General features: G+C 44.1%; 1 protein-coding gene across 4 annotated transcripts in view; it reads left to right on the forward strand.

The window, feature by feature from the left end:
• LOC111837100 (metal transporter CNNM2-like) overlaps positions 1–14,461 on the forward strand; it is a 38,608-nt gene extending 24,147 nt beyond the window's left edge. For 2 of the 4 annotated variants that reach the window (XR_002836578.2, XR_011984394.1), the window contains one exon: positions 6,461–6,597. Coding sequence is in view for 2 of the 4 variants with exons in the window: in XM_023798919.1 (XP_023654687.1) it covers positions 6,461–6,604; positions 7,422–7,559; positions 8,038–8,207; positions 9,307–9,400; positions 10,333–10,395; positions 12,286–12,464; positions 13,091–13,303 (1,001 nt within the window). In the remaining 2 variants the exon portion in view is untranslated. Of the gene's footprint in view, positions 1–6,460; positions 6,605–7,421; positions 7,560–8,037; positions 8,208–9,306; positions 9,401–10,332; positions 10,396–12,285; positions 12,465–13,090 lie in introns of those variants that run through there. The other 2 variants (XM_023798919.1, XM_023798928.1) reach the window with 2 other exon arrangements.
• The last annotated feature ends 599 nt before the right edge of the window (positions 14,462–15,060 follow it).

Consider the following 15,060-nt stretch of genomic DNA (forward strand, 5'->3'; position numbering starts at 1 on the left):
ATAATGTGAACGCGGGCACGGCCGGTATAGCTAGGTGCGGTATAATGTGAACGCGGGCACGGCCGGTACAGCTAGGTGCGGTATAATGTGAACGCGGGCACGGCCGGTATAGCTAGGTGCGGTATAATGTGAACGCGGGCACGGCCGGTACAGCTAGGTGCGGTATAATGTGAACTCGGCACGGCCAGTACAGCTAGGTGCGGTGTAATATGAACGCGGGTACGGCCGGTACAGCTAGGTGCGGTATAATGTGAACGCGGGCACGGCCGGTACAGCTAGGTGCGGTATAATGTGAACTCGGCACGGCCAGTACAGCTAGGTGCGGTGTAATATGAACGCGGGTACGGCCGGTACAGCTAGGTGCGGTATAATGTGAACGCGGGCACGGCCGGTATAGCTAGGTGCGGTATAATGTGAACGCGGGCACGGCCGGTACAGCTAGGTGCGGTATAATGTGAACGCGGGCATAACTGGTACAGCTACCTGCCGTATAATCTGAACATGGGCACAGCTGGGTTGTTACCCAGACAGTATTGAATGCCAGAGGCATGTTGGCACTGCAACGGAGTAAGACATCAAAGCGAGGGGTTCAAGTGGAAGCCGACCATTATGTGAGAAAATGGGGCATTCCCACCACATTGTCGCGGTCATATTTCACGACATTCCAAACGATGGATGTCATGCTTCGGGAATGCGAATCTGCAGTCCCAAGATGGTCATCCTGCTAAAGGCTCCCACTTCCCCTCAGGCATGTCGATCGGTCGCCGTCAGTGTGCTTTCAACACGCTGCGTCGTTATTATCCCTGGACAGGAAAACACACTTTACATTCTTTTTAAGGCAATTTCTACAAAGTGGTATGCATTCTTTAATTTTACTGCGTGAGCCATTTGCTTAAGGAGAAAGTACAGAACAATTCTTGGTATTTGCTAAGGCCATCAGGGCATGGTGGTGAAATCAAAGGACTCACAGCAGAATAATTATGGCAATTATTATGATTTTGTTAATCCAGTATTTTACTAAGATTTAGACAATAGAATGCACTGGTTGGCAACCTAGAGTGCTGGTATCCAGGAGGTTTTCCATCCTACCTGATGAGTTTCATCTGCCTGAGATCAGGTGTGTTTCGTCAGCACCAGGGCTACCTAGCCCTGCTATAATGCAACCAAGTTAAAGTGAATGGATAGACTAACCATCAGTTGCACTGAGTGTAAAACATCAGAAGGTGATATGCTTGTTGGGGACAGTGTGTGATTTTGTGGGATCGGAGTCTGTGCCTGTGATCGGAAGCTCGCCAGTGCAAATCCCAGAGTCCGTAGAGTAATTTCACTAATGATTGCACCAGGAGCGCTGCCTGACTCTGCTCTCTGATCCTCACTGTCTAAGTGATCTGTGCCTGATAATTAAACATAACGTAAATATAATGTAGCTTGGGAGTGAGTTTAACCTTGTGTAGCATGTACTTTATACCTTTACTGCCTGAAAGCTGGTGTCATTTTAATGCACTGGGTATGATCCTGAGAGTTATAATGTAATATGCAAGCATCATTTACGGTTCTTCTCAGATTCATGGCTGTTCGATCGCAGGTCAGGTTTCCTATGGAGAAGTAATGAGCAGACCTGAGTTTAACTTGTGCTGTTGGTCTCCCCTCATAATGAGGTATTTAAAGATGTCACTGCGTTAAGGAACGTCGGCTGATGCTGATTTCACTGGACTCACACCATGACCGCCGACATTAACCATAGAAATTACTATTAACTTCATGGATGTTTAGCGATGTGCAGACCACTACTAGCTTTGAGGCTGTTCAGCAATGTGCAGTCCACTGTTAGCTTCATGGCTGTTTAGCGATGTGCAGTCCACTACTAGCTTTGAGGCTGTTCAGCGATGTGCAGTCCACTGTTAGCTTCATGGCTGTTTAGCGATGTGCAGTCCACTACTAGCTTTGAGGCTGTTCAGTAATGTGCAGTCCACTGTTAGCTTCATGGCTGTTTAGTGATGTGCAGTCCGCTGTCAGCGTTATAGCTGTTTACAGATGTGCAGTCTGCTGTTAAGCGATGTAGTGTCTGCTATCAGCATCATGGCTGTTTAGTGATGTGCAGTCCACTATGAGCATCATGGCTGTTTAGTGATGTGCAGTCCGCTATCAGCTTCATGGCTGTTTAGTGATGTGCAGTCCGCTATTGCTAACCATCATCAGCTCTCCATGCCTGGGAATAGAAGGGATGGGAGGTGTAAACCTTAAGGATAAATGTGTCACTGGTGTTTCCAGGCCTGGGTGTTTGTCAGGCCAGTTTCCTGATCCAGGACGGTCAGAGGATACGTTACCCGTCACGCCATTCCCTAGCTGCTGGGTTATTTGTGATTGTCTGATATTGGAATTAGGATCTCCCCATGTTTTTCGGATACATAGCAGACAAACACATCTGTAAAACCCGGCTGAACAGTTTGGTAATGTCACGCCTGACATATTGCTCACATCTCAGAGAAGCAAAATGATTTATCCTGTGGTGAAACTAAGGTATTAGTTTCTACCATAATGGCATAATTAATTTCTACCATAATGCCAATTAATTTCTTTCTATAGTCTAAGTAATCTGATACGTTTTATGTTTTTTCTAGGTGTGATATTCAATGAAATCTCATCAATAAGCAAATGTCTCTATTAATTATCAATGTTTAAGTTTTCCAGTGCAGCTTAAACTACTTATGTAATGCGAAAGGTCATGTGATGTAAAAGGTGTATGCTGATTGGGTCAGTGTGGACGTGTGACATGGCCTAATTCTGTCATGTACAACCATTATCATTTACTGTACAAAGAACGGAAACCAGCAAAAGCTCCGGTCAAGGCTGAGCTGCTGCGCCCCTGGAGCACCGCGGCACTGGCGATTTTTTTTCTCTTTTTTTATTGTGTCCTAGGGCATGGACGGGTAATTAAAGTCGTCATTTGGACAGGAAATGACACCACCTGGCGTTGGCAAGGATGAATAATTTACAGCCCGGGCCATCTTAGATTCTGCAGCTAATTTTTTATCTGCGAAATCCAGGTGGTGGTATTTTCTGCCCTGTGATGAATTACGTTACCTGGATGGACTGAGCGGTGAGACATGGGGGGACGCCGCTGAGAGCACCGGCCCGCACCAGGATGCGACTCTCTGCCGCTGGCTCGCTGGATGCGCACGGTGGACGGCGTGCAATTCCCAGCTTTGCTGTTCTGGCCGAGCTGCTCGCTTGGTGTAACTTCTTAGGATTGAGCCATTAGGGAGACGATGGCCGCTAACATTATTTTACATATTATATCCATAAATTAAAGACACGTTAGCTGACTTTGTGTGAAGGGCTATGAGCCAAATATAGTTTCGTTGGTACCTCGTTTACTCAAGAGAATGAGGCCGTTTGTCCTCACCCCAGGCTCTTTCCGAAGGGGATCACACGACTCTGTCTGCTAGTTTCCCATTGCTCAGAGTCTCACCGTCTTCGTTGGACCCAAAATAAGCCGAACGGGCACGGCAGGCCAGCGCACGACTCCACGGCCTCCTCGACTATTTATAGGGAAATTCCACTATGGAAAAATATGACGGATCACATTCCATAAATAAAGCTGGGAATGGCAGAGAAGTGCACGGGAGAAGTCCCAGAAGGCCGTGCGAGTATCTCGGGCAGGGGGGAGGCAGTCCACATGCCGCATCGCCCTGGCCACCCAGCAGGGGGTGCTGTGTGTGTATGGCGATTCTGATCCCACTGTGGGTTTGGGAGACGGCTTGTGCCATTGTGATTCCCAGGCCAGTTATCCATGTGTTTTTAAAAATGAATATCTGTTGTGACGCCTTGTTCCGACGCACGATGAGTGTGAAATTGTGCTGTCAATATTCCTGTCCGTATTCATGCGTTTGTATCTCCTCTAAGTTGGGATATTTTGATTATTCCTTTATTAATTATTAATTATAATTCCCCCCCATTTGCAGTTCATCCTTCTAGGGAGCAATAGCAGAAAACTGGGCCAGCTCTATACTGGAAAAATACGTCTAAGCTAAATATGTCATGTTTGCCCCTCAAGCGTAAATAACTTCGATTCCATTGAAGATTTCAGTGAAGTTTCTTCATTCCTGCTGTACTTTCATGCATTGTCACCTGTCCGAGCCCAGCACTGTCCTGTGCTCCCGCCGTGCCGCCCCTCCAGGAGAGGGACTGACTCAGACGGCCACGCTTGGCGCCCTCTCTCTGACTGCCGCCGCTCATGTCGACCCTGGAAAGCCAATCGGGTCATTCCCTAAGGAAACAAAACACACACACACTGCAGCGTAATTGTAGCAGCCAAGGAGCTATGAATAAACAGTGCGTGTTTGTCTCTGGAGTATTTCGGGAAGACATTAGTCACATTTTCCTGTCGTCCTTCATTTGTTTTTGCTGGGAAACTGGAAAGTTTGCTGTCCTCTTCTGAGATGGTGAGACATAGGAATTGAAACCAGAGTCAGTCTGGGGGGAGCACATGGAATGATGGCGGCCTTCCCCGGCCTCCCCCGCCCCGGGCCCCGCTGAGGGTCCCCGCTGAGGGCCCCCGCTCTCCCTCCGGACACCTTGCTTCTGATCCCCAGCTCGTCCGCCTTCTGTTCCTATGCTGCTCATGGTTGCCTTTGGCATCTTTGAGATGGTGATGCTGCTTCAGAGGCCTCAGGCCTCATTTCTTCCCTGTAAATATGAAGCCCATTCATTTCATTCGTCAAAGTCCTCCGGATGCTTCACTGTGAAGGCTACACATGGAGCATGATCTACCATTTTGACTAACAGTGTACATTAGGGTATGGATTTTAGGGACATGGTCCCTAACAGGGTGACCACCTAATCCAAGTCATCGATTTGAGCTACTTCAGGTTTTACAAACTACTTTAAAACTGAAAGGCTCCTAAAAAAAAATTGTGTGTGTGTGTGAAGGCTTTAGGTAAAGCTGCTTAACTGGATGATTAGACACAAACGCTTTGCAGGAGTTGGCAGTTAAAGAGCAGTCTAATGAGATAAGTCCCTAACTTACCGTCTCAGTCTCTAACCAGCTGACTTCTTCACTATCAAGCTAGAGCTGCTTTGAAATTAGCTGTGGCTACAGCAGCAAACAGATAAAAGGGTCACTGTTCCCTGTTTATTTTCCTGTATGCTTTGTCAACTGTGTACAGAGTTGTTTAGACAAGCAAAAGTTGTTGAGGGTGGCTTGTAACGTAACCTTGCCGTGTATTTGCAAAATGTATTTGCAATTAGCAGAAATAGCATTGTTGAATCGAAACAGCATTGTTGATTGCTGAGCGTACAGTATGTTTTTTTTTTTTTGTTTGTTTTTGGAGAAACCTCAGCTGAAAACAACAGCGTGTAATTTAATAATCGGCCTGCAACGCCTTCCCCCCCAGCCCAACGTAATACGATACAAGTGCATAGTCAGCACCGTCCTCTCTTTTAGCGAAGCACCTCACAAGTACTGCTGTTAGCTGTTAGCTTCAGGCCACAGTGTTTGAACGGTCGCCTCACCTACATTCAGTTTGGGTTTGAGTGTGGGCACATTGTGGTTCTCCCAGTCTACACAGACCCCTGCGCGCTGAACTGTAGAGAATTAATCAGCAGCAACTATAAGTCGGTCATCATAGCAGTTCCTAACGCTGCCATACGTGTGACGTTACCAGCTAATGGTTTGCGACTGACAGCTAACTCTTGTTGCTTGGTTATGCTTAGGGATGTGGAAGAGGAAATGGAGAATTATGGCTTCTGCCCTCTCAGCAGAAATAGTATCAAAATCAACTTTACTCTAGTGGGGTAGAGTGTGTGGAGTCCAGCTTGAGGTGTATTGATTCGGGGAGGGAGAGTTCACATCCATATTCTTGCCTGCAGGAACAGGGGTGAAGCTTAGGAGTTCTCAGTATTGAATTTGTCTACTAGCCACAAGACAATCAAATGACATGGCAGTTACATCAGTGAGAATATAGCTGAAGTTGAATGGAAACTTAATTTCAGGTCTAATATTAGCCTACCCACTGGAAAATTCCTTTGAAACGATAGCAAGCTGAGAATAGGAGGGAAAATGTTTAGGGTTTTGGTTGACAGTATTTGTGAGGGGTGGAGGGTGTTGTTTAAGCTGCATACTGGGGGTCCTGGGAAGGCTGATGAGAACATTTCTTATGAAAACTAGACAAATATCTGTCTGTTCAGTCTGAGAGGCTTTGGTGTTTTATGATGTCTGGGTCATCATTATCCAAACTTTCTTTATGGTACATCTAGGAAGTCTCTTCAACTGGGAAAAAAATGTCATACTGGTCTAAAATACTTCCTGGCTGAATAGCTGAATTTTTCATGTGAAATATGCTTTGAAATATAAAATATGCTCTCCAATGGGAGACATACAGATTTAGCTCTTAAGAAAGTGTCACTTTGAGATGTTACGGGCTTCTGAAATGTGACATCAGCCTTTGTCTTCTTCCAGGTAAATCCCACCTGGCGATCGTCCAGAGGGTAAACAACGAGGGGGAGGGAGACCCCTTCTACGAGGTCCTGGGTATCGTCACCTTGGAGGATGTTATCGAAGAAATCATCAAGTCTGAAATTTTGGACGAGACTGACTTGTATAGTAGGTACCAGCCAATAGGGGTCGTTGTCCAGAACTGGATGGAAAATCCAGCCTGAAGGGAGACTCACACAAAATTTCATCAGTTGTGTATCTCACATTCAGCACATGTTTAAGGTTTATGGGCAGGTCAGGAATCAGTGTGTATTATATGTACAGTTATCCACTGAATGCTCATTTTAAACAAACACGCGTGATACCTGTCTGCAGGGTGTGGGTTTTTAATTCAGGTGCATAACTGAAAAAGTCACTTTGGGGCCACCCTTAATGTAGTGTAATGTAACTGCTTGTGGCCAACAGGGGGCCCTCAAACCTTAGGGGCCCTTGCAAATGCATGATTTGAGTGCAGGGAGGGAGCAAAAATGTGGAGTGTCTGGCAGGGTGCTTGGAGGGAGTAAAAATATGGACCGACTGTGGGTCCCCTAGGACCGGATTGGGAAACTCTGATATATGGTACCTATCATTGCATACCAACTGAACAATTAGCAGCTGTCCTGAAGTTATCTGGTCCACTCTCCTGGTCTACAGTTCCACTTCCAGAGGTCAGCTGCTTCACTGCAGGAAATGTATCCTATGATGCTTTGTATTTGTTTAATTTGGTCGTTTACATAAAATATAAATACACAGTTTTGTTTCAATAAGTGTTTCGGTTATTGGAAAAGCCAAGATACTATCAGCAAACATGACAGCTTTTTTTCCCCTCTTTTGATACCAAACATACGACTAAGGGCTATAAAAAATAGGCCTGCATATAAAGCCTGAAATTCAACAGTCATCACTGATGGTTCCTCCCAGTATGTCTAACCTTGTTTTCTTGCAGCCGACAACAAAACAAAAAAGAAAATAACCCATCGGGAAAGGAAGCAGGATTTCTCGGCCTTCAGGCCCACGGACAATGAGACGAAGGTTAAAATATCACCTCAGCTTCTACTGGCTACACTGCGTTTCCTAGCAACAGGCAAGTGCGGAGCGTTGTTGCTTGAATTGCACCAGTGTGCCTGCCTGGCTGCTGAGGGGTCAGCGGAGGAGAGGCTGTTGGGATCTGCGAGTGGGCAGCACAGGAAGTCTCTCTGCTGCTCCTGTTTTCGTCATGATGCTGATCGCTAGAGGTGCAGCCGAAAGGTTAACCAGCCTTCGAGCTGGATATCATCTGAACTTCTGTTAGTACTTTCAGCTGAGGGCAAACCCTGCTGACAGGAACGGAAGTTATATTATTGCTTGTTGTCCGTTTTCTTTGTCTGACTCAGCTATGTCCTGCAGCTCAAGACTAGGCCATGATTTGCTGATAAAAATTGCACAAAATTACACAAACATTGCGCGATCAAGCGAAGCTTCCAGCTCCATCATTAAACTGTCAGTCATTCCCGGACACGGGAGGGTTAAGACGTCAAAGTGAGCAGTTTAGACACCAGGCTGTCTTTTATCTCTCCCAGCAGAAGTAGAACCCTTCAGTCCGACTCAGATGTCTGAGAAGATTCTCCTGCGTCTTCTCAAACACCCCAATGTCATCCAGGAGCTGAAGTACAACGACAAGAACAAGAGAGCTCCAGATCACTACCTCTTCCACCGCAACAAGCCTGTAGACTACTTCATCCTCATCCTTCAGGTCAGAATGCTGCAGCATCGTTCTGTGGAAATCCCACCCAGAAGATTTTTTAGAGACTCCTACTCTTAAAGGTTTTTCGCATATCATCTTCCATCTTGAACTTCTATCAGATCACTGTTAAACAGTCATAGGCAGAGATGGATAGTTTAGGTCCAGAAAGTAAAAATCCAGACTAAGATTTTGTTTCAACCAACCGCAGTCACTGTAATCTGTGACTGTAACTGTTTGGTTGAAACAAAATCAGTGTCCGGATTTTTACTTTCTGTACCTGAACTATCAACCTCTGGTGATAGGTATTGAAATTAAAGTGATAAAATATTTTATTTTTTCTTTCATTTCAGGTTTGCATTAGGATTAGGGTTCGGATTGCTATTCGGGTTCATCTAGAGCACAGTACAGTTTTGAGTTAGGGATGGATTTGGGGTTAGGGCTTACAGAGCGCCTTTGAGTTACGATTAGGGTGTTAGCTAGCATTTGTGTTGGCATTGAAGCTATGGCTAGGGTTATGGTTGGCATCCGGGTTAATGCTGGCATTAGTGGGCAGCTTGGTAGTTTGTACTATAACTTGGAGTTGGAAGCTTGAATCTTGCCTCCTATCTATTTGCCTGGATTTCACATGTTCTCCCATGTTCTCACTATTTCTTGTGGGATTCCTCTGGTTTTCTCCTGCAGTCCAACATGCACTTCGGCAAATTGGCATGTCATAATTATCCGTAGTGTTTGCCCCGAGTTATTTTGTGAATGTCTGCAATGGCCGCTCCAGATGTAACCCAACCTTCTGTCCTGTGCTGCCCAGCGTAGACTTTCGGTAACAAGCCTGATCAGGACAAGCGCTTAGACTATGGAGAAGTTCCATACTTCTTAAGCTGTCGATATCAGGGCTGCTGCAAAAAGACTTTCGTCATGATTTAGAATGTTTACTAAATTTATCATTTTCTTCCTACATTTCAGTTTAGTATTTAGAAAAAAATCTGCCGAAAGTGTGTTGTGCTGGAGCTGCCTGAAAGTTACTTTAAGTGATGTGTAGAAAAAAAAACCTGAGGGGTGTGCACATGTTTGGGAAACGTGGGCTGATCTTGTGTTTTCTGTGAACTCAAAGGGCAAAGTGGAGGTGGAGGCAGGCAAGGAAGGCATGAAGTTTGAAGCCGGACCGTTTTCCTCCTATGGAGTGATGGCCCTGACCGTCTCCCCAGGTACTGCAGCGCTCTGATTCACCTCCCCCACTCAGTTCTTTTTCTAAGCTCTGGTCTCTCATGGCTACAGACCCCCCCCCCCCCCAAGTAGGTCAAAGGTCAAGGTATTCACAGGCAGTATCAACAAAGTGGCGTCATAACAAAGAGCAGGCTTCCTGCTTCCATGTTGGGTGCTTCTTTTGACACATGACAATAACTCTCTTTTATGGCTCGATGAAAGTTTTCCTGACGTAAACAGTTTCATTAACTTTCTATTGATTCATTCACAAACTTCAAATGACTGCTAGCCCTCCAGCACCCTCTGTTGTTCAGTTTATGAACTACGCACCTTTACTCAACCTCACACAAATGATACTGAATTAGCTATCCAGAAGTTTTGAAATTTAAAGTTGATTGTATGAAATGGATTCAGTTTATCTTAATTTGAGAGCTTTCTTTTAATTTTGAATTAACTTTATTGCTTTAGGATTTGATGATCGTAGTTTGAAATGGTGTGGAATCATTAGTTTTGTATAGCGATGCCAAGATTTGAGTTTCTGTCTTGCTTGGGCAGAGTGACCTTCTGACCATACTCTGGAGCAGTCCAGCCTGATGCCCTATCCTGTGGGTTCTGGGTGCTTGTGTGAGTTTTACTTTACACAAAAATGTTCTTAAGGCAGAATGAAAAATGATTTGTTCAGAGAGATAACCAATGAAATTGTAGAGGAGGTGGGACAAAGACATCTAATTGGTTGATCTGACATCTGACCAAGATCTGATTGGTTATCTCTCTAAGCCAATCATTTTTCTTTCTACCTTCTGAACATTTTTGTGTAAGTCAAAACTTCCATGAGTGTTGTCTGTTGGTGTGGTCGATAGTTTCTCTGCACTGCATTCTAGTTTCCTCTTCTGACACTGGTTCCCTGTGTGTCCCTCTGTCCCTTTCTCTCCAGTATCTCTGTCCCTGTCTCGCACCTTTGTGGTCAGTAGGGCCGAGTCACTGGCAGCATCGCCAGGTACAGTACATCTCAAATGCGGACTTCTCCCGCCCTCCGAGTCTCTTATACTGACTGTCTCTCAAGCTATCCCTACATCTACGTATGGATGCTGTCCAATGAAAAACACATCTCATCAAAAAAACATTATTTCAGGAGCAAAAAAAAAACACATTTTCTCAGAAACTACAAAATCGAACAATGAATGAAACACCCTTAACACCACAGATAGATACCTGTCTTTACACAGCTGTCAGCAAGGTAAAAATGTCAACGTCAACTTGATACAAACTAATCTTGCTTTATGTTCACAATTAACAATGTAAGGTAGCTAATTATCAATGTTAAGTTGTTCATTTATGTCATACTGTATAAAGCAAGATACTGTCATGAATAGAAATGTTAACTAGTACAAAGATAAATACTAGTTAAGTAGACGACTTCGTGAAAAGTGTTTTCATTGGTCAGTTAGATTAAAAAGTATCAGTGGACAGATGAGAATGGGCATATTCCATCTTTAGTGAAATTGTCGAAAAAGAGGACGTACGTGGGTTTCATCAGTGACGTTATGTCACCCTTATGACCCAAGTACTTAAGGTACTTTGGCTAAAGTTGTCACCCAAGCCTGACTATTGCGTACAGCACTGTCAGCTTTTAAAGCACTATGTTTATATATGAGAAGGGAAATAACCGTTTCAGTTGTGTGATCCATAGCTAGAATTTATTCTGAGTGACTGAACAATGGGAAGACAGCTCTTAACCCCCACATAGGTGGATTCTTTCAGTTTTATGCTTTTTTGCCTCAATCCCCTGGTGCTGTGCTGGTAATGTATAGTCACACACCCAGCTCTGTAAACAGGGACGTGAAGTACAGTGTCCAGCTGGCCCAGCAGTAGAGAAACACCCTCCCAGTGAACTGGCCTTTCTGGCCTCTCTCACTGCTCTCAGAGGCTGACTCGGCCCACATCTGGTATAGTGACCTTCTCAGCAAGAATTTTCCGATTGCCGAATTACATCAGTCCCGGCTCCGGAGCTTTGGGACTGCGGGAAAGGTAGCGTCCTAATCACACTGAGCTCACATGCCTGGCATATTGCAATGGGGTACCTAGCTTTAAATTGACATCCAGACTGGGATTATATACATTCCATCCAAATTGAAGTTCAGAGGCTACCCTTGGGAAGCCCTTTCAACATTTCCTTTTAAGAAGGGAAAACATAATCTGTCTTTAATTAAAAAAAAACCAAGTATTCCCATCGAAACAGTCATGTTATCACTCCGCTTCGCCATTCACTTTAGTTTTCCAGGCAGTTTTTCCGCAGAGTCAGCAGAGTAGCTGTATCTTCTCATCTTCCCAGTCCATGGGAAGCGGTTTTGCGTGGGACAATGAAGTTCCTCTTGTCCTGTGATTGGAGTACCTTTCACCTACTAGAAAATATCGGCAGGCAAAGAGCCCCACCTTGTGGTCAGATGTGCATTTAAAAAAATACTTTGTTTCAAAGAATTTAAATGAAAGTCTTGAAAATCCATTAAAAAGGTCACAGAATATTGAGTCAGGTGATTATTGAATAGGTTTTTGTTTAAATATAAATGTAATGCAAGAACAGGGACATATCTGTTTTTAAAAGAACCTGATCTTGCATCTCGTGTGCGCAAAATTAATTGAATTAGCTTTTTTTTTTGTAAATTTCAGATCACTTTTAACCCACTAAGCAGAAGTAATGCCGAAAGGAAAAGTTATACAGTTTTCTGTGTTGTAATTCGCCACTTGTTTATATTTTATTTGTCACCTAAGTATTACTAAGTAATGAAACGGTAAATGGGGTATTGATTGAAAGAGTAGAATGTCGTCCAGTTTTTTTCCCCCATTATATACGAATTGGCATTTTCCTTCTGCTTTTTCTGCCGTGCAGAGAATAAGTCCCCCCCGAGGTCATTCGGGCTGAACCACTCGGACTCCCTGAACCGCAGCGACCGGATCGATGCCGTCACTTCCACACTGGGTAGCAGCAACAACCAGCTCAACACCTTCCTTCAGATCTACATGCCAGACTACTCAGTCAGGGCCGTGTCGGACCTGCAGTACATAAAGGTGAAGACGAATGCAGCCTGTATAGCCCCTTCCACTGAGAAAGGAACATAACAAATTATGTTTGTGGGGGGGAGGGACAAATCAGCCTCTAGTGGTGAAAAGTAGCACTGTAATTTATGCAGCATAATCTGGCCACACAACACTCCTAAAAACACCAGTTATCCATCCATCCAGCATCGTGAATGCTTAATTCCCACTGGGGCTGCGGGGTACACCAGTTATATGATTTTTAATTTTTTTACAGTGCCAATTAATGCATAAATAATTTCATTATTTAGAAATCAGCCTGCCCAATATCAGTTTGTTTTCTGAAACATAGTTCACTATAAAGAAATGAGGATCAATGTGAAACTTATTGAATAAATATTGGGGGTACATCCCCCCCCACACACCCTCCCCATCCCTCAGGTTTCTATACCCCTGCGTGGGGTGCTGCTACAGATTTTGGCCCCCCAACCCAGGCTAATTCAATTATGTTCCAAATTTTTAGGGCCCCTGTCACTCAGGGGAATTTGGAATTGCCCCAACCCCCCCACCACCCCCTTTACAGTGCCCCTGCCTACTTATATGTGGTCTAAATTGGTGATTGTGTGGCACTGTGCTGACCACTGCCCCCTGCTGTTCAGGTAACGCGGCAGCAGTACCAGAACGCCCTCATGGCCTCCCGCATGGACAAGACCCCACAGTCCTCAGACAGCGAATACACGAAAATCGAACTGACTCTGACGGAGCTGCACGAGGGCCAGCCAGACGAGACCGTCAACCTGCTGAACCAGCAGCAGAACTGCATGGCCCACAACAAGTCGAACCACACAGTGCACAATGAGGGCCCTGTGTGACCCAGGGGTGGGGCGTGCCCCCAAACCCCCCACCTCCCCAGGACAGGCCGCTCCCACACATGGGGCTGCATGCCCCCAGACCAAAGAGCTTGGTCCCCTTTTCTTCAGGGCGGTGTGACAGTTGACCGAGGAACACAAGCAGGGCGGCACCAGACTGGCACAGAAAGGCTGCGCTAAATACCGCTTTGAAGAAAACCACCAACCAAGAATGTTTTAATGTATTGTTTTTAATGTGTATTTTATTTATTTTATAAATGTATATATCTATTTTTTGTATTTAGGTGTATATGTATAAGTACATGCACACACTGTTAGACATGCACTCATATCTATGTATGTGTCGGGTTTTTTTTGTTGCAGATTTATACATTACAAAGTTCTTAATCAGCCTTATGGTAACAATGTTTTCACCTTTTTAAAATCAAGTTGACATTATTGCCTTTAAAAATCTTATTAATGTTTTTAACAAGTGCAATGAACCACATTTTATTTATAAAATGATTATTATTAAAATCACTCTTTTTTGTAAATTGCACATATTTACATATGAAACAATTAAATCCTTTTTCTGCTGCTTCTTTCTCTGCAAGATCAGCGTTCGTTGCGAGGGAAGCACGTGACGCGTCTTTAATTTCAGCACGATCTCGGTGCAGTTGATGGGCGACCCTGCTGGCTAAATACCTTTACAATCGGTGGTAACGACTCTCGCCCGGAGTCACCGCTTGTTTGTTTTGTCAAATGATCTGTGTTCCTCTGCTAATTCCCTGATAAGTACATGCTTGTCTTGACTAACTTTAGACATTTATCCAGCATTCTGACCACATAATTATATTCACAAAAGCATTCAAATTGAGTTAATAAAAGACCTCTTGTACATAGAAGATTACTGAGAATGTTGACATGAAATTATATATGAAAATGAGACAGTATTTTCTGTCAGTTTAGTTCCTTTTTTATTTTTTACACTGGATACATTTAGTTCTGTTTTGTCAACACTGAGCAAATGATGTTTGTCTCTTCCTTGTAATAACAAAAATGTTACTTTAATTATACCACTGCCCAATTCCTTGTTTCTACCATGACTGTCTAGATTGTTTATTGATAATGGTTGGGTTTATAACTGAACCTTATAAATCTACACATATTTATTAATTAGTACCCTTTGCTTAATTTTGTGATTATTTTTTTCCAAGTTATTTTATACAGTTTGAATTCAACGGTTTTCCCACCTGCACATGTACTAATTACGGGTTATAACTTTATGTCCAGCTAGGGGTTCTGCTGTCATTCCTGTTTAATAAAACTAGCTCATTATAGATAAATATCAGGTCCAACTAGCTAGACTATGTAGAGTAGCTTAGCTTGGTACTTTAGCTTTAGCGTCAGTGCAACAGGGAGCCAGAGGTAATGCAAAGTTGGGTACAAAACTTTTACATGTGATCTAGCCTGCCTCCTACAGCCTGATACTTGAAAACAACTTTTGTCCCAAAGCACGTGTGAAAACGCAACATTCCGCTAAAGTCAAACTCGTGTTACAGGACTGTTCAGTATGGTGAAAAAATCAGTCTAATGTAAACATAACACACATACCCTGGATTTCGCAAACGAACCAGACAAAACCATGGGGTCAACCAAAACATTTCTCCCATGGATAATACAGTGTTTTCCATCTCAGTTCTCACTTCACAAACTAAGACTTCATCTTCACTTGATTGTCATGCTGCTTAGTCCATTTAGTGCAATGTTCTCAGTAAGTC

The sequence above is a fragment of the Paramormyrops kingsleyae genome, chromosome 20 (assembly GCF_048594095.1).
Source record: "Paramormyrops kingsleyae isolate MSU_618 chromosome 20, PKINGS_0.4, whole genome shotgun sequence".
Lineage (NCBI taxonomy): Eukaryota > Metazoa > Chordata > Actinopteri > Osteoglossiformes > Mormyridae > Paramormyrops > Paramormyrops kingsleyae.